A 20,655-nucleotide genomic window follows, 5' to 3' on the forward strand; every position below is an offset into this window, starting at 1 on the left:
CGAATATGCAAGAAGCGCCGCATCACGCACTGCAAGACCAGATATGTCTCGATTTGTTACCGCCGGACCAATATTTACGCAGGTTTCGCAAGGCACACAAGGAACTACCTTCAGGGTTATATTTAACAATGGAGCACAGTGAGCAAAATTTGCCATTTTTCTACAATGTCACAACAGTAAGGGAAACAACTGACCGTGCACGAGTGTATATTTTGGTCCAATTCCCAGTTATGGGAAAGAACGCGAGGTTTCAAGTGTTACACAGTCCTCCCACATCCAGTGAAGTGGGGAGTGTTGAGCAAGTTTGTGAAAGTGAAAACTAAAGAGGTATTGCTGATCTCGGCAACTAGAAACCAGTACACCGAGATGGCAAGGGAGGAATTACGAAGTTGCCATAGAGAGAAGGTAATGGTATGCCCAGCCAGGGTGGTAAGTAACAATCCGGACACATGCACGGTGCAGTTATTTCTAGCGGTGGGAGGGAGGGAGACCCCTTGTAACTCAGTGTCTTGTGCTTGTTGGTGTGGTAAAAATGAACTGTGTTGTATCCATAACACAAAAAAATCATGGTTTGGACGAAACTGCAAGACCAAGACTGCATATTTCCTAGAATGCCCTGGAGTTTATTATAATGTTTCATTGCTAAGTTTTGACACATTACTGAGTCACGCACAACCAAAAAATTTTCACCTCTTCCGAAAGCTAAAGGTAAATCTTTGGGGACTTCTTTCTTAGAGTGGACAATAGACTGAAAGATACTGTAATGTACTGTAAGTTTGAGGATCTCTTGTTGACCCCTATTCAATAGTCTGGGAATTCTGACATTGCCCTCACAGTATATATTTTCTTTAATGTCGTTTGTTGTTAGCAATATTAGCTTATTCCCAAGAGTTAGCAGGTTTCATTCAGTTAATACTAGGCAGAAATCAAATCTGCATGTGGAATGCACTTCCTCGACTCTTGTGCAGAAAGGAGTGCAGTATTCTGCTGCATCCATTTTCAATAAGCTACCACAGGAACTCAAAAATCTTAGCAGTAGCCCAAACTCTTTTAAGTCTAAACTGGAGAGTTTCCTCATGGCTCACTCCTTCTATTCTGTCAAGGAGCTCCTGGAATAGTTAAAAAATTAAGCAAATTCCAATTTACATTGTTGATTTTCTTTATTTAAACTTACGACTTGTCGCCTGACTATGTTTCTTATATTTCATTTTATCTGTTTCTACTATTGTTTTATAATTTCATGTATTGACTCGTTCCATGACCATGGAGACTTCTCCTTAATTTGGTCCCCCGGAACAATAAATAAATACATCAATAGTTGAGGAACTAGCCAAAATATTTTACATTGTGGGTGTATCTATAACATACTTCAGCAGTGAACAAAAATAGCATAGAATGTTAGCCATTACTTTGAATTTTACAGCATCCCTTCATGCAAATATTTTATTAGCCATTACTTTGAATTTTACTCTATCCTTTGTGGAAATATTTATCCTACTTTTCTGTAAAATAAATATGACAAAATAACGGGAGGTAAATTTTAAAACCATCATGGTCCAATGTAAAAAGCACCAAACTTATATTATTTATACAACTAATAACTGGGCTTAATTTTCCAAACCTGCATACTATCACATTCTTCAACAAACTGACGGATCTTGTCTGTAAATTCTTCTTCGAAATCATGTGTCTTCCATAAACTTAGTCCATAATTATATACATCAAAGGTCTGAGCAGTATTTCCATGCTGATATTTATTTATAACTGTTGTTGTCCTTGGATGATAACGAGTTCGCAAGAAGTCTGACCATACATTGACTTCATTATCAAGATCATAAATCTTCAAAGCTGTAATGGGGAAAAAGTAACTAGTGTAGCATTCTTCACATTTTTTACTAAATTCATAGGAAGAAAGAAATGTCTGAATAAAACAACAGTAAAAATAAATTAAATATATAAGTTACTTTAAGTATTTTAACCAATGGAAAATAAAAATTTATCACGTGACTTTCACAAGGTGAAATGATTTATTATTATTTATGGTACATAAGATGATACTGAAACTTTGTCTGTATGATTGCTGAATCCTACTATCATTGTATCACTGAACCTGGAGTTTGTCAGTCTGAACTCTGGAGTTAGAAGAAATTTTCATAACTTGAATGTGGTCAGGAAGTACAGAAGAGGCAGTGATGTACTATTTCTAATTGTCACATTTTATGGTGATGTTCTGTATTGAGCCAAAATCTCTTTACTTTGTCTCATGCAATGTTGGCATTTTACATTCTTTATTGTGGTACATTTCTTGTATAAGAACATAAAATAGGCTGTCAGCTAGGAATTATTCAAAAGAAGTAGGCTATGTGTTGGCACCAGATTCCATGATTGATTTTCCTTCATTTCAAACCACTACCAGTAGCAGCAGTAGCAGCAACAGTAGTAGTAGTAGTAGTAGTAGTAGTAGTAGTAGTAGTTTTACTGATCAGTAGGTCTCTTTTACGAGGATATTGAACATGTCTTGGTATTATAATTTAAGAATAACAGAAAGTGATTCACATATACAGACATTTACTTATAGGTTTATTATGACAAGAATTGGACAGGTAGTTGGTAATGACCTTAAAGTAGGAACCATCCTGCCATTTGCCTGAAATAATCTGGGAAAACCACAGAAAACCCAAATCATGATGGCTCGATAAAGGTTGGAGCGTCTGATCTCCTGAAAACAAGGACATTCTGTTTAAAGCATTGCTACCTAATTTGGTTTATCCCCAGTGTACAATACTGTTTTACAAATAAGTTATTTAATCACGTAAAAGGCTAATGCTAAACTGTTCATTCATTTCTTACTCCCAGTCACTGCATACACTCCACACACTCTACACACATTGTTTCATAACATTACATGCACTACTAGCTTATGTCAGATCCCTTTTGTGTACCACAACTTACCATTTGCCAGCCTGAAAAACTGAGTCAGCATCCCTCTATAACAAGTGAGACACTGAGCTTATAACAGAGATAAGGTGTTATTATTGTACATTGCACAGTATGTTTTTCCAGCAAAGAAAGAAAGACGGAAAAAATATATAATGTGGAAGTGTTACATGGAATAGTAGATGTTTTATTATCATTATTATTTATTTGTGTTGCATTTCTTACCAAACTGCTACTCTGTGTTATCTTGGTAATCATTCAATGTGCAGGATATAGTGCTTAACAGGTACTTTTTAACTGATTTTTATAATAAGTATGTTTTAGCAATTTCTTTAATGTCCTCTGGCAATTTATTGTACAGTTTTATTCCCTTGTAGAAAATGTTGTTTTGGGTTTTAAGTTTATTCTCTCTTGGTAAATATAAGTTCAGTCTAGATCTTGTTCAATGGTCATGGACAGAGCTGTTTGTGCATTAACTAGCAATGTTATTTTTGATGTACAACTGATTGGTAAATACATTCACATGGTGCAGTTAAAACCCCCAGTGTTTCAAACAGATCTTAACAGTGAGGTTGACTACTATTTTTGGTTATTATTCTTATGGCCCTTTTCTGCAATCTGAAAATTGTGTTCATATTTTGTGTAATTGTTTCCCACAAAAGAATGCCATAGCTAGGAAATTGGTGTATATATGAATAGTCTGTAACTAATAGACAGTGGCTGTCATACACTAATGATAAGGCTCTAAAATCCTGCATTTGTTACACAGTCTATAGAGGTGCCATCTACATTCAACAGTGTCATTTTCCCTCTTCAAAACGAAATTTATGGCTTCAGTTTCTTTATGTTCAATGTCATTTTATTGTTTATGGATCAAGTGTAAACTTCTCAGACTGTTTCATTTGCTTTCTTCACAAGGAGTTCACTTGTTTTCTCAGTGCCCACAATATTGCTGTCATCAGCATAGAGAATTTTTTCCCCATAACTTATGCTACTTGGAAAGTCGCTGATGTATGGGGTGTTTATAAATTAATATCGGGGTTTTAACACTTTATAATATTTATTACATTAAATTTGCAGTTATAAATGATATATCAAATGAAAGAGCAACTCAAACAGTTTTACCAAGAACCTTATAAACGTTCAATGTGAGCACCATTTGTCACACAGCGCACATCAAGTCTATAGCCGAGTTCTTCCCAAACGACAATGACAGGGCTTGCTTTGCATGGCTTCCATGTTCACCCGACCTAATGCCATGCCGATTTTTTCCTTTGGGGCTTCATCAAGGATCTTTTGTACGAGCCTCCGCTACCAGCAGACCTCCCTGAATTAAGAAACCATATTGAAGCAGCTGTTGCTACAATCACTGAAGACACACTTATCAACGTTTGGAAAGAACTTGGCTATAGATTCGATGTGACAAATGGTGCTCACACTGAACATTTATAAGGTTCTTGGTAAAACTGTTTGAGTTGCTCTTTCATTCGACATATCATTTATATTTGTAAGTTTAATATAATAAATATTATAAAGTATTAAAACCCTGATATTTATTTATAAACACCCTGTACTCTGATCAGCCAGAACATTATTTGTTTTAGCAATTTCTTTAATCTCCTCTGGCAATTTATTGCACAGTTTTATTTCTTGTAGAAAATGTTGTTTTGAGTTTCAAGTTTATTCTCTCTTGGTAAATATAAGCCTAATAGCTGGTATTTCCACCTTTGGCATGGATAAAAATGGTGATGCATCATCACATGGAAGCAATGAGGCCTTGGTAGGTTGCTGGAGGAAGTTGGCACCACACTGACACACACAAGTCACCTAAAACCTAAACTCCACCACACAGGCCATGAAAGCCCAACGGTACTGACTGGCTGCCGTGTCATCCTCAGCCCACAGGCGTCACTGGATGCGAATACGGTGGGGCTTGTGGTCAACACACCATTCTCCCGGCCATATGTCAGTTCACGAGACCAGATCTGCTACTTCTCAATCAAGTAGCTCTTCGGTTTCCCTCACAAGGGCTGTTTGCACCCTTCTTGCCAGTGCTCAGCAGACTGGATGGTCAGTCATCCAAGTGCTAGCCCAGTCCAATAGTGCTTAACTTCGGTGATCTGATGGGAACCAGTGTTACCATTGCGGCAAGGCCATTGGCACACATATCACCTAATTCCCATAAATTCTGAGTGTGGGGACGAAGAGCTCTGACACCATGTTCAATCACATTCGAGATGTGCTCGATCAGGTTCACATTTGATGAGCTAGGGGAGGGGGGGGGGGGGCTAACACATCAACTAGAACTCACCACTATGTTTCTCGAACCATTCCATCACACTCCTGGCCTTGTGAAATGGCACATTATCTTGATGAAAAATGCCACTGCCGTCAGGAAACCTGACTGTCATGAAGGGGTGTATGTGGTCTGCAATCAGTGTACGATACTCCTTGGCTCTCGTGGTGCCTTGCACAAGCTACAGTGGACCCACTGGTGCACATGTGAATTATTACCCAGAGCATAATGGAGCTGCTGCCAGCCTGTCTCTGTCCTGCAGTACAAGTGTCAAGGGACTGTTCTCCTGGAAGATGACAGATTCATGTCTTCCATCAGCATTAATAAGGAGGTATTGGGATTCATCAGTCCATACAACACTCTGCCACTACACAAGTGTTCAGTGCTGATGGCCACGTGTCCATTTCAATCGTAGTTGCCAATGTTGTGGTGTTAACATTGGCACATGCATGGATCATTGGCTGCGGAGGCCCATTGTTAGGAAAGTTCAGTGCACTACATGTTCAGACACTCTTGTACTCTGCCCAGTATTAAAGTATGATATTAGTTCTGCCACAGTTTGCCACCCATCCTGTTTTACCAGTCTGCCCAGCCTATGGTGTACAACATCTGTAATGATGGCTGACTGCCAACCACATAACATCTGAAGACAGTCTCACCTTGGTTTCACCATGTGTTGAAGACACCAACCACAGAATTCCTTGAACACCGGACAGGTCACGAAGTTTCTGAAATGTTCATGCCAAGCCTCTGGGCCATCACAATCTGCCCTCAGTCAAGCTCAGATAGATTGCGTGCCATCCCCATTCTGTACACGGACAGCACACTCACTGATACTACATCCAGCGTGCGTGTGTCTGACTAGCAGTCATTCCTCACCAGGTGAGACTGCTATTGCCTGGATGGGTTTATATCCATACTAGGTCATAATGTTCTGGCTGATCAGTGTATATTAGGAACAGTATTGGTCCTAATATGCTACGCTGAGGAACTCCTATATTAATGTGGTTTGGTTCTGATAAATGTTTTACTAAAAATTTAGATTTATTTGAGGTATGTGTTATCACTACTCTTTATACCCCTATTTAAAATATTAGGGAAGGATAGATTGCTACTCACCATAGTTACTCTGCTTTATGGCCAGTAGTAATCTATCCTTTTTTTAATATGATGATATTTCAACCTGGAGTTTCCATTGCTTGACTTTGTACCATGTCTGTTAGCTATGATCAGAAACAGTCATTAGCTACTCCTCTTACTTCTAATGCTTCTAGCTTATTTATGTTGTAGTATCCTACAGTCAGCTGTATCAAAGGCCTTAGAAAGATCTAAAAATATGCCTGTGATGCACTCATCTTGGCCAAGACCATCAAAGGTATCGTTTTTATGAATTCTACTACGGCTGATTCTGTATGTTACTAATTTTGGACACCAAACTGTGATTCACTTAAAATGTTGTATTTATTCAAGTAATTCATTAATCTGTCATAATTAATTCTACTATTTTTGTGAATAGTGGCAGCAGGGAAATGGGCTGGTAATTTTCTATGTCATCTGCATTACCTTCTTTAGCAGAGGTGCAACTCTTTCCTGTTTTAAAAACTTTGGAAATTTCCCTGATGCAAAGGATTCATTTGTTATGTGCTTTAAGGAAACCTGTATCCTTTATATGCATTGTTTCCAACACAGCATGGCTGTCCAGGAACACAAGCCTCATTAAGTCAGCCTGCATCAATCCGAGCTGGGCATATGGAGTACTAGCTACATCTCATCTACATGCCATGTACCATTGATTGTGGGTTTGATGCCCACCACACATTACCCACCTTACATGAGACATTTTTCTGCAGTAAACTATTGGAAATTTATAAAGGATTCAAGTGCCTTCTAGCTGTCCGTGACTTGGGCTACCCACTTACCTCCACTAGAGAAACTTAACAACCCCTGCACTTGCAACACAAGGAATAATATTTTGGGGTTTCACCACTTGCACCTAAAACAAACTTTTCACTGCAGGAGAGGGTTATGTGAATAGTCATTCTGATACACTGCAAACCATATTCAGAAAGCTTAAAACACTAATAGTATACTGATTAGCCAAAACATTTTGGCCACTGCCCACCACGACATTGGATGTCGCATGGTGGCATCGCAAGCAGCTGATGCACTAACAATAGTATTTAAGCAGAGCAGACAAGGATGGAAGATCACCCTAGAAAGACACGGGCTGCAAATGGCAAAATCCGTAGAGATAAGTGATTTTGACAAAGGGTAAAGGAGTATCTCGAAAACGGCAAAACTTGTAGAATGTTCATGTGTTACTGTTCTGAGCATCTCCAGAAAGAGGTAGGAGGGCAGTGAAACTACCAATAGGTGCTAAATGGTTGGATGTTCACAACTCTTCAAAGAATGTGGAGTTCAAAGGCTTCTCTGCTCCATAAAGTAGGATAGATGATGATCTGTGGCATCTCTGCCAAAAGAGCACAATGCTGGTGCATGTGCAATTGTTCCAGAGCACAACCAAAGACATTGTCAATTATGACTGCAGTGGGCAAGGGATAATCAGGATTCAATCATTGATCAATGGAAATGTGTTGGCTCTTCATGCGAATAACATTTTTGTTACACTAAGTTGACAGTTGTCTCCACAAATGACGTCATCCAAGTGAACAGTAGCTCGAAACATGCTGCATGGCATGGCCACAGGCTGGTGGGAACAGTATTATGCCATGGGAGACATTCTCCTGCACTTGCATGGGAACTGTGGTAGCAATCAAAGACACGCTGATAGCTGCAGACCCCATCATCCCTTAATGGTTGAAGTCTTCCCCAACAGTTACATCATCTTTCAGCAGTATAACTGTCCATGTCTCAGAGTCAGAACTGTGCTATGGTGGTGTGAGGAGCATTATAGTGAACTCACATTGATGTCTGAGTGACCAAATTCTCTTGATGTAATTCATATAGAACCCATCTAGATCATTATCAGGTTCATTACCATATATGCAAATCAGCAGCCCATTATTTACACGAATTACATGACCTGTGCATAGACACCTAATGTCACATACATCCAAAGACCTACCAATAAATTGTCGGATCCCTGATACACGGAATCAGTGATATATTTCATTCTGGAGACAGACAAATAAGCCATTAGGCAGATAGTCATAATGTTTTGGCTCATCAGTGTACCTTCACTATACAGAATGCCTGAGGAAAAAAGCAAAACACCCAGAAGACATGGTCAGACACAAATGTAGCTTCATACATGTACACACCATCAGTGAGTGTGTAAATGTTTAGTGTTGTCATCACATTGTGTTTAGCAAGGAATTGTGGTTCTACACTGGCTATGATGACCACAGTCAGCAAGTATGCAGTGACCTGGGGAGAGGTCCCATCCTCTCAATGTTCTGGAGAGCACAGTTGCATGGTGTGGGGACTCATTGTGTATGTCTTTTTAGTCTGTGATTGAGGGAACTCCGCCAGCACAACAAAATGTCACAGACATCCTGCATCCTCACATGTTACCTCTTATGTGACAAGTAACATGGTAGCCTTTTTCAACAGGACAGTGCTCAGCCACACTAGGGAAATATCTCTACGAACTGCCTGAGTGATACTGAGATACTCCCGTGTCCAAAAAGATTCACAGATCTGTCCCTGATAGAACATGTGTGAGATTGGCTCAGATTTTAACTTCGACCCACTGCTAGTATCCAGGATATCAAGAGCAAATTACAACAGTTACAGGCTTGCTTGACTCAGAAGAGAATAAAATGGCTTTATGACACCCTTCCCAACCAGATCAGTGCATGCATCTAGATCACTGGAGGTGGGGGGGGGGGGGGGGGGTGCAATGGCATACCAATAAGTGGGCTTGTACTGCCAAGTTCATTGTAAATGTGTATATGTATATATTTTGTAATCAGTGAAATAACATCACATACCTTCTAAATCCATGAAGTTTTATTTTGCTTCCTCTTTCCCTTCTGGGTGCTTTACTTTCTTTGTCAGGCAGTGCGTATATATGTGTGTTTTATATATCAGGGCTCACCCTACATATTTTCAGACATGTTGACTTTCATAGTTAAATACCTGAAATAGCACAGCACTCAATACTCAGTGAATAAAAAAGAATAAACACACAAAGGCATATAAGCCATATTGGTATTAAACTTGACACCAGCAGCCAGGCTGGAAGTTAGAAGACAAAAATAAATTTAAAGTAGAATTTAAAATATTTCTAGTCAAACAATTGTTTTACTCAGTAAGTGGCTATTTGACCAATAACATTTTTCTGATAATGTTTATATTAAGGCAAAACTTAAATTTTTCATTATAGTTACATATCTATGGAGGACAGCTGTTGCCTGATGTAAAGCCTTTATTGACTCACTGCTGTGTGTAAAAGGATTTGCTGATTGGGGAAGACAAAAGTAAAAGCCTATGAAAAACTGACTATGACTTTATAAAAACAGCTACTTCTCATTATATGTGACAGTTATATTCTGCTGAATTGCAGCACATACCAAATTCGTGTGAATCAAGAGTCATTTTGTATTTAAAATGAGGGGATTAGATTCTCATTTATTCACACACTAAGTATAAAAAAAGAAGAGTTCCTTAGTAGTTCTATTAAAAATAGCCATTATCATTTATACAACAGTCATTTTAGTGTTGAATTAATGTATCAAAAAATACAACACACATTAATACATTAAAACTGTTTTCATAAAGTCCATCTACAACCTAAATAGCCTCTGGATCAACTACACTGGAAGAATTTGATGGTGCTATAGTCAGTTTCCATAATGGATTTTCTTACATACAAATCTTCATCACTCAGATACACATAATGAGAGTTTACGAGGTCCCAGACATTCTCTATATTGACAGCTGTGAAATCCAATCTGCCGTGCCATGTTTGAAATTTTTCTGACAGCAACACTGATATCACAGATCACTTAATCTTCGAGCACTGACACAGCATTGAATTGCAGTTTCCTCCAGACACCAACTACACAATCTGGAGTGATATCACCCATGAATCTCTAATAAAGTCAATTGTCCTTAATATTAAACTGTCACCAGAAAATCATGAAGATAAATCTATAATCTGAATGACATACTTATATGAGACTTGAGAAAGTTTTATGCAGACAGTATGCCTTGAATGTAGAAATAACTACTTGATCCACGGATTGCAGGGTAGATGCAGTATTGAGTGACAGAAACAGGACTTCAGTGTCTTGATCTGACTCAGTAATGGGAAGTGGGTGGCTGGGAACATTGTCCAAGAGGAGAAGAATTTTGAAAGGGATTTTTTTCTTTCTCACAGTGGGTCTTTAGTTCTCTGTTCAGTTCATTAACAAAATAGTCACTGAAAATAGCAGAAGTAATCCAAACTCTTTTATTCCATTTCACAACCCTTCAGCACCCTAGGACTTTGAGTGTGGTAGATTATAAAGGGTTTTAATCTGCAATCCCTTGCACCATTTCCTCCTGCACTGGTCATTGGAAGTGTTATATCCAGGTGCTGTTTTTTCTTTAATAGAATGAATGTGTGTGGCTAGGCATTCATCTCCAAATAAGCCCACTTCATAATACAGCCTTTTCTGTCATAATTTCTTTAAAGCACTTTTTAAAATCCTCGGCTCCAACTTCATTAGCTACAGCTGCCTTTCTTATCTTTTTAATGTTGTGATCTGCTGAGAAATGTGCTGGATGTTCCTCTCCTCTTGTTAAATCTGCATACAAGCTCTTGGCTTTAGCCTGAATAGAAGCTCCAGAGAAAGGCATATGCTGCTGGTTGTGGCGCTCAGTCCAATAACCCAGCATTTTTTCCATTATTTCCATCACCTCTGAGTGAGATTAGAGCACTCTAGGCATACTTGATTTAGCTGAATACCAAAAAGTGTTTGAACTGATTCTATATTGTCATGAATAATCCCCACAGTGGTTTCATTAAGTCCCAAAACACACCGAATGTCAACAATATTCTCACTTTTCTCTTAGAGATCCGAAACTTCTAACTTTATTTCTAATGAATGTGATATTTGTACATGCTTCTTTCCCTCCAAAGGCACACTTTCTTTCCTTATATCCAACATTTTTGTTCAGATCCTGTGAAGTGCAACTTCACACCTCTACTGATCTGAACTGATGATTCATGTCTTGACAAACATGACAGAAGATGCATTAGTGCTTCCACATACTGTAAACAACTGCCAGCACTAGACTTAAAACTAAAATAGTGTATAAGCAAAAACATGGATAACAAACAAGCATATAACGGTGTCTACCTGTATACACATACATTTTATTGAGAGGATATGTGATTTTATTTCAATGATTACAAAATCTATGCAAATTTGTAATGAACTTGACAGTCTGAGCCCACTTATCAGCATGACATTGCACCTCCTCTGGCCTGAATGTATGAACTGATTCAGTTAGGATTGTACGGCTTTGTATATTTTATGTTTATATTGAGCAATGGAAACTCCAGATTGGAATACAGCACCTCTGTTCACATTAAACCCACCAACCACCAACAGTATTTGCATTTTGACAGCTGTCATCCCCTTCTCACCAGAAAATCCCTCCCATACAGCACCCAAGAATAGCATATCTGCAGTGACAAGAACTCCCTTATCCAGTATACACAGTGTCTCTCCATGGCTTTCATATACAGGCACTGTCCCCAAACCTAGCCCCAAACAGATTTCCTGTGCTGTTTCCATTCACACTCCCAATCCTCCCACCACCCTAAAGAACCAGCCATAAAAGGATGCCCGCTTTGTCACCCAGTACCACCTCAGACTGGTTAAAACTGAACCACATCCTTCGCCAGGGCTTTGATTACCTATCATCATTCCCTAAAATGAGGGACATCCTACCTCAAATCCTCCACACCCCTCCGACAGTGATGTTCTGTTGCCCACCCAACCTCTGCAGCACCCTAGTCCATCCTATGCCAGTCCAAATGCCAACCCATTGTCACAACAATAATATCCCTGTGGAAGACCCAGGTGCCAGAACTGACTAATCCGCCTACACAGCACTTCCTACTTCACTCCTGTCAGAGGTTTATCCTGCCCAATCAGGGACCAGGCCACCTGTGAAAGCAGCCATGTCATTTACCAGCTCTGTTGAAATCTCTGCACAGCTTTTTACATTGTCCATCAGGATGAATGCCCACTGTCAAATTGTGGGCAAGAGCAAACTACACCAGCTTGTGGCACAACATGCATCTGGACAATAACATGCTTGATTGCAATGGCTGCTTCACCACCGGAGCCATCTGGATCATTCCCTCCACCACCAGCTTTTCTGAACTGTGCAGATGGAAGTTATCCTTACAAAAAATTCTCTGCTCCTATAATTATCTTGGGCTCAAACTACAGTAACATTCTGTCCCCACACCCTCTACCCAACAGTTTCCAACTTCTCTTTCCTATCATTTCCTTCCCATCCTCATCTCCCACCCTCACTGTTCGCTGCTCTCACGCACTCACCCGTCTTTCCGTGCTCCTCTCCCTTTTCACTCCATTTTCCCCACCTCCCTGCTCCCCAAAATCCTGACTGTTGGCATTCTAGTCCCTGCACACTCCACCAGACACTGCTTCTCTCTCCCCCACCTGTCCACTGCTATCTCTTCTCCTGCCAGATGACTGCTTACATTCTATGTGATAGCTGCAGTCTGGTCCGAGCTGTCAGAGTTGGTGGTCGTGTGTGTGAGATATGCTTGATTGTGTGAATGAAAGGTATGTGTTTCATTATCTGATGAAGGCTGAAGCCAAAAGCTTATGTGTGTCTTTTAATTGTGTCACCTTTATGTATATATTTATATGTTTACCTCCTTGTAATGATTTCACATAAAATTTACATGTACATTTGGACGACATCTGTATAATATGTATTGTCTATGGATGATTCAATAAATAAATAAAATAAAATAAAATAAAATACATATTCTGTCAGTGAGGTCCCACTGCATTTTTATTACTTTGATATTAAACAAGGATTACACCTTTCTCTTCCATTGATGTTTTCTCTTTCTTAATACACTTTTGTCATCACTAAATTTTGTCACTTTCTGTCTTTGGTCAATACTATGACTGCTCTATGGATTCTCTGCTTAGGAATTAATCTAAGTAAAAAAAATTCTGTAGAGTGTTTCTTTTTTGTTTTGTTTTTGAAACTTTCACATGCTGTTTCTATAATGAATGGTCTTCTATATTTCTCTAATACAAGTTGTCATGAATTCATTTCCCTGTGAGTCTTAATATCTGTTTTGTTAACCTGGCTTCATTCAGTTAGAAATCAATTTTTACTTTGTGTGTTACCTTCTTTCCCATCTTCCATGCTTCCTGTATCTTCTTGTTTTGGTTTGGAGTGTGTTGATACTTGGGTTTCTACTCTTCCATTTTTTATTATACAGTTCTTTTATTTTGTGCCTGATGTATGTGTGTCTGTCATATCTACATCACTTTTTTCAGCCTTTCTTCCATGACCTTTAACTTGCTGCCACTTTTAAATTCCTTAGTTTTCATATTTAATCTATTGTTGATTTCTTGTCAATTTTCATCTGTGCTGGGCTGTGCAGTGCAAGGCAATTCTGGATAATCATTTTCTTTTAAAAAATCACTATTTATCATCTTCTGCAACTGCCTCTAAAATATGGGTGTATCCACAGACAGGCTGAAACTAGAAGTGCACGCATTGTTCTACATCTTTATTTTGTTGCACCACATTAGTGTGAATGATGACATACAATCATTCTACTTTGAAATATCACTTGAGGTGATGACTGTTATCATGGTTTGAATGCACCAGATTTCGAATTAAAAAATCACATTTGATTCATAACTCAGAGCTCCTGCTGCAACCAAACTAACATAGAAAGGTCAGTTGGATTACACAATGATGAAACCTCTAAAGACCAGGCTAGAACAATAAACAAAAATGATGTACTTCTTCAGTTTCCCCTAGCATATTTTATAATAAAATAATTCAAAACTGTGCACCCAGGTGTTAGAATGCACCAATCACAATACTTTGGCAATCAATTCTGTTGTCATTATCAGTAGGCAGTGCCGATGCAAATTTTCTGTAACAAGAATGATGGCAAACAACAACACCTGTAGCTGACAGATGTGTTGTGTACACTTGGGTGGACGGACACACACACTCTCTCTCTCTCTCTCTCTCTCTCTCTCTGTGTGTGTGTGTGTGTGTGTGTGTGTGTGTGTGTGTGTGTGTGTGTGTGTGTGTTGCCGAGATTCAAAGATGAAAGATGACAACCAAACTGAGTAAAAAAGTGTGGGTAAGGGAATAGGGGCAGGAGAGATAGTTGGTCTAAATGTTGCAGACACTCAGCAGCTGTTGTAGTTATTGGTACTGAGGTGTGTTGCATGTTCAGTAACTGCATGGTCTGGGGTTTGTTTTTAGACATAGTTTGGAAGATGGTTACTTCAGCAACCTACATATAATGTTGCACTGCCGGTCTATGTTATGGCTTCTTTCACACATGGCTCCAATGTGATAGGAAAGGAAATAAAAGTGACTGGATTGCAATTGGGGGGGAGTGGTGGGGGGAGTTCGTGGTCTTACAAATGGGTCATCTATGAAGGAATACTCTATAGGTGCAGGATTAGAAGCAAGGGTGGCTCAAGGATCGAATAGAATGTTGCATAAGTTGTCTGGGCAATAGAATATCATTTTGGGTTGATTATCCCATGGATTGATTATCCCATGAAGATTAGATGGGTAGATCACATAACTAATGATGAAGTATTGAATAGAATTGGGGAGAAGAGAACTATGTGGCACAACTTGACAAAAAGGAGGGACCAGTTAGTAGCACATGTTCTGAGGCATCAAGGGATCACAAATTTAGCATTGGAGGGGAGTGTGGAGGGTAAAAATCTTAGAGAGAGACCAAGAGATGAATACACTAAGCAGATTCATAAGGATGTGGGTTGCAGTAAGTACTGGGAGATGAAGAAGCTTGCACAGGATGGGGTAGCATGGAGAGCTGCATCAAACCAGTCTCAGGACTGAAGACCACAACAACAACAACAATCCCATAGATCATGACCTAACAACAGGTAGTCAAAGCTCCGGTGAAGGATGTGATTCAGGTTTTAAAGGCCTAGGACGTACTGGGTGGTAAGGAGAGTATTAGTCAGTGGCTGCTTCACAATGACAATAGGTTCATTGTTGTCATACAAAGAAATGGCATGGGAATCCTGTTTCTAGGCTCATTGCCCAGGATACTGACCATCTGTAGATGCTTCAGCACAGTTAATGGCATATTTGGATACCTCCTACTTACCACTCGAGATCTGACAGCCATAAGTAACAAGGTTATGCTGGAGAGGCTTTGGTCATAGAATGGATAATAGTCTTCAAAATGGAAGCAGCACTAGTGACCTGTGTATTTGATATGGACAGAAGTGAGCCATCTCAGAGGAGATCAACATCCAGGAACATCCACTGAGTTGACATGGACGAAGAGAAGTGGATTTGGGAGTAGTTGGAAGAAAAAGCAATAGCTGTCCTTGGCACACATCCCGATTAGGAAGATATCACCAATGAGTCTGAACTAGACAAAGGTAGCTTAGTGCACTGAGTGAATGCAAAGACTTCCTGGAAGCAACAAATAAATTTCCATATGAGTGTCCATTGCAGTTCCATGAATCTATAAGTTTGGTATTCAAATGAGACATAATTATGAGTTAAAATGTGATTTGCCAAAAGGATAAGGAAGAAGATGGTGGTTGGATGTTCTTTCTTTTCCAGCAGATTGCCCCTCTTTCTCTGTATGGCCAACATTTTCAATACAGTTGCAAAACTGGGAGAGACTATGAAAAATTGAAGTTTGAAGTCTCTTACACTTAAGAAATAAGTATAAACATTATATGACACTGAAGGAGATGATATATGTAGTAAATCACCAGTTACTACACCTACTGCCAACAGGGGACGTGTGTCAGGGATCTATAGCAAGCATCATGCATGTTGACGTCCAAATAGCATGGCCATAACTACCTGAGGTGGCCACCAGGGGCTGGCCAGTCACTGACAATTGTCACCATCTCCAATGTGCGTGTACAACATTACATTAGGGACACCTGACATGAAATGCATCTTTAGCAGGGCATGTATAGGCCTCCAGGGAAATGTGTTCAAATTTGCAAATTTCACTGCATTTGGTTGATATCACTCCATTACCCAATAAATTGTATTTATTTTATGGCCATGTGTTTCCTTGTGTTTCTAGTTAGAACACAAGCAGCAACATCGAGAGCACGATTTTTGTGTGTTTTGGATTCTGTAGTTTTCTGCCATCTAGCTCTTACTCCAGTCACTTCTGCAACAGCAGCAGGCATAAATGGTGGTTATTGGCTATGTTGACACAGGCTCAGCCGTCAGTTCTTCCTCACCAATGTCCCCCCCCCCCCCTCCCCCTTCCCTTCTCCCAATAATGATCCCAATAAAGACTGGGAAGCTTACAAGAAGTGGCTTCACCAAATTTCTTGGTGTTCTATGTGGTCAACAACGAGGTCTGTAAGGCTTTTTCTTATGATGGATATCCCCTTGTATGTATCACTTACTGTTCCAGTTAGCTGTTCTGCAAGAACAAGGCTTGCTCTCTCTTGGTTACATGTAGTTTTCTGTCCTCCTGTATCAACACAAGTGAACAATTATGGTAGCTGTGCATGTTGAATTCTGCCAATGTTGCAAACAGCAACAGCAAGTGTATTGAGCTGGGGCGGCTGAGCTTCTCAGCCTCAATCCTAAGTGTCAGTTCATCAAGGCTAAGTATCAAGAGTCTTATGCGAACATCACAGTCAGAGATGCAATCATTCATTTCGCCCCAGATAAGAAGATGCATCAATATGCCCTTCAGTTTGAGGACCCTATGTCAGAAGAGGTTTTTAACACTGCACAGTCATTCAAGATCTCCTGCATCGCAGGCCACCAATTTGAGGCTTGGAGTGATGTCACTGTTGTTGGTGGCATGCAGCCCTGCTGCTTGGAGCATAGTGTGCTGGGGGAAGAGGAAGTAGTTGCGGTACAAACAAGCCAACCAGGCCAACAGAGACAAACTTGTCCTTGGTAGCAGGAACAGTGAACACCCCTTCTTTCATGCCCCTCGTTTCATACAGCAAAAGCAGCCAGCCTGCCCTAATCAGTGGACCTCTTGCCATTTAAAACAAAATTCACATAGCAGCAGTACATCGATCTCTACTCCCCCCCCCCCCCCCCCCCCCCTCCCCTCCTCTCCCCCAGGATTCACTGCAGGAATCGAAGGATGTCGTATTCATTCTGTTTCATCATTGTATTCACCGTTGTCTGCATGTTAGAACAAACGTTTCATTGAAGTGCGAGTGATGGATAAGCCATTAACCCTACAAGTCAACAAGGGGGCCAATGTGTCCCTACTCAACTAACAGATGCATGCCACACTTGGTTCCACACTGCAGACATGTGTGAAGCATTGACTGATATGTTACAACAAACAGCATATTCCTATTCTTGGCTAGTTCATGGGTGACACCATTTACAAGTCAGCTGTTCATTCTGTTATTTACTTGGTGGTTAACAATGCCAGTGATGACAATTAGTTAGGATTAGATGCCTTTCCTACTTTTGGTTTTTCTGTCACAGATGCAGTGCATCTGGTGTCAGTCCAAGTACCTTATCACAAACTGGATTCCTTGTGTTCTGACTTTTCAGTCTGTTTGCTCCAGAGTTAGGTAGTGCAAACAATTTAATGGCACACATCGCCCTCAAGCCCTCCACCAGCCCTTGCGTCACTGAGAGTGATTAGACCAATTTCCTCACATGAATAGGCTATGCCCTTAGTGATTGTAAAGAAGATATCCAATCAACTTCAGCTCTGTGGCATGTCCAATGTCACTATTAACGCACGGCCAGTCATAGACACTTACTCCCTACCTCACCTGGAGAAGTTGGCTAGGGACAATTCTTTTCCAAAATTGAGTTGGCCGAAGCCTACCTTCAGATTCTGTTGGATGAGACATCAAAACAGTTGATTACGGGTTATACATCTTTTGACCTCTATCAATATCAACAGCTAATGTTTGGGGCCATTAATGCTCTTGCAGTCTTTCAACATTTTTTAGAACATGTTATGATTGTTGCCTTCACTGTTTTAACTACTTTGATGATATTGTCATGACAGCTGCTAACACACATGGTCACCTGCAGAACCTCTGTTCTTTGTTTACTGTTCTACAGGCCATGGGCCTCAAATGTAATTTTGCTAAGCCTCACTTTTTTCTGCCTTCCTTTGTTTATCTGGGTCACGAAATTTCCCGGTTGGGTGTGCGCCCCATGGAAGAACATGCCACCACCATTATGGCTTTTCCCAATCTGTCTAATTTATACAAACTTCAGTCATTCCTTGACAAAGTGGCATACTATCACAAGTTTATTCACAGAGCTGCTACTATCAACCACCCCCTGCATCTGTTGCTTTGGAAAAGTGCTCCATTTGTTCGGTCCTCTGCCTGTGAACATGCTTTTATGCAGCTTAAGGATTGTCTTTGTCCCAAATAGTGTCTTGCAACATTTCAACCCAGCAAACAACTGGTACTGATCACAGGTGCATCTGAGTGAGGGGTGGTGGTGGTCCTGTCCCACTGCCATTCAGACGGCTCTGACCAGCCTATTAACTTTGCATCGAAAAATCTAATTTGACTCAGCAACATTATTCTCAGGTGGAAAAAGAAGCTTTTGCTATTGTCTACTCCTTCAAAAATGTTCATATCTTCTTGTAAGGTCCAAAATTCCATTTAATTAGCAACCATAAAGCCCTTGGTTTCTCTGTTTTGCCTATGGCATCCTTACCAGACAAAGCCACTCATCATCTTCAGTGTTGGGCTCTGGTCTTGTCCCAGTAAAATTATGAGATCTATTTTCATCCCAAGTCACAACATGTGAACACAGATGCTCTGTCCCAGCTCTCCATGGGCCCTGACTCCTTATTCAACAAGGGGGAACTGATTTGTTTTCAACTGTATACAGAAGCAAGGCACACAGTGAATGGCTTCTCAGTCACTAGCTCCCATATCATCTCTGCTATGGCAGGGGCTCAAGTGTTATGGGGAATCATATGCATGATACAAGATGACGAGTCCGACAATCCACGGTGCCATACCTGCTATGGAATTTTTATGTGCTGTACCATCGCCACTCTCTCTGTTATGGTGTTAGTCTCCTGTAGATGGAAGGGTTTACTCCCCATGTCATGGTTCCAGCGAGATCTCCCTCACTTATTACATCAGGGTCACTAGGGGGAGAACTCTCACACAACACTGTGGGTGTGCCACCATGTGTTTCGGTTGGGCATCAGCCATTGGCTGCAGGGTGGAACACCTTTTCGTGGTCTGACGTAAGTGTTTGGGTCAGCAGGTGGTACTGCCCACTGTTTTGTCGCCATGGCTGGCCCCTACGCAGCCTTGTGAAATAATTCACATTGATTTCATTGTTCCTTATTTGGATACTTCTGGTTATTGGCAATTGATGCTTTTTCTCATTTTCCTTATGTCATTTGTCCTCTGTCTATGGCAGCACATGTGACTGTCAAGGCCCTGCTGAAGTGTTGAATATACACTCCATAGTAGGCTTGCCTTGCATCCTGCTTTTGGAAAATTCTACTCAGTTTGCAGTTCAATCTTTCGAGGACTTCTGTACGCACAATAGCATTTGTCACGTCACAGCACCTCCCTTCCATCCGCCCTCCAAGCTCCTGCATGCCACAGATACTACTCATCCTTTTGTTGTTGGGCAGGTGTCCCCCAGTGGCACCAGTTGCATCAACATTTGTAACAGGCACACCAGTCTGGAATAGGGCATTTCTATGGCAGCCTCACCGGATTCTGCCCACCATCCACAACTGGTGCAGTTGCTGCGTCTTTATGGTTTACACCGCATATCACCTCATGGCATGCCACCAGAACAAATTGCATCACAGGATGAGCGCAGGGCCCCTCCTCAGGCTGTGGACCTGACATCTCATTTCATCATTGGCCTTGGCTGCTCTGAGAGTTGAGTAGGCCTCGTGGAGCCTGCTTACCATAGCAGTGGGGAAACTGTAAGCACTGACGGCAGGTCTGCTTCCTCCTGCAGCCTGTGCTGGCACCTGCCACTGCACTGAGCAGGCACTGCCATCAGAGGCGATGGAAGCCTGATGTCTATAGACAGAGCCTCTCATTTCCAGTCTGCTATCATCGTTACTCATACCAGTGTGCCATCTCATAGACTCTAGCATCCAGATGGGTCCCATCCTCATCGCCAGTCATGTCTACAGCTCATCCTGGAATCTGTGGGTGGCCCTTGTCCCAATCATTTTCATCTGCACACATCAGTCCAGGTTGACT

The 20,655-nt window shown here is 40.7% G+C and overlaps 1 protein-coding gene across 1 annotated transcript in view; it reads right to left on the bottom strand.

Annotated features, from left to right (window-relative positions):
• The window catches only part of LOC126271958 (protein misato-like), an 80,600-nt gene that overhangs the window by 45,960 nt on the left and 13,985 nt on the right, over positions 1-20,655 (bottom strand). The window contains exon 4 of the mRNA XM_049974401.1: positions 1,622-1,848. Within this exon, the coding sequence (XP_049830358.1) occupies positions 1,622-1,848 (227 nt within the window). The remainder of the gene's footprint in view (positions 1-1,621; positions 1,849-20,655) is intronic.

The sequence above is a fragment of the Schistocerca gregaria genome, chromosome 5 (assembly GCF_023897955.1).
Source record: "Schistocerca gregaria isolate iqSchGreg1 chromosome 5, iqSchGreg1.2, whole genome shotgun sequence".
NCBI classification, from domain to species: Eukaryota; Metazoa; Arthropoda; class Insecta; order Orthoptera; family Acrididae; genus Schistocerca; species Schistocerca gregaria.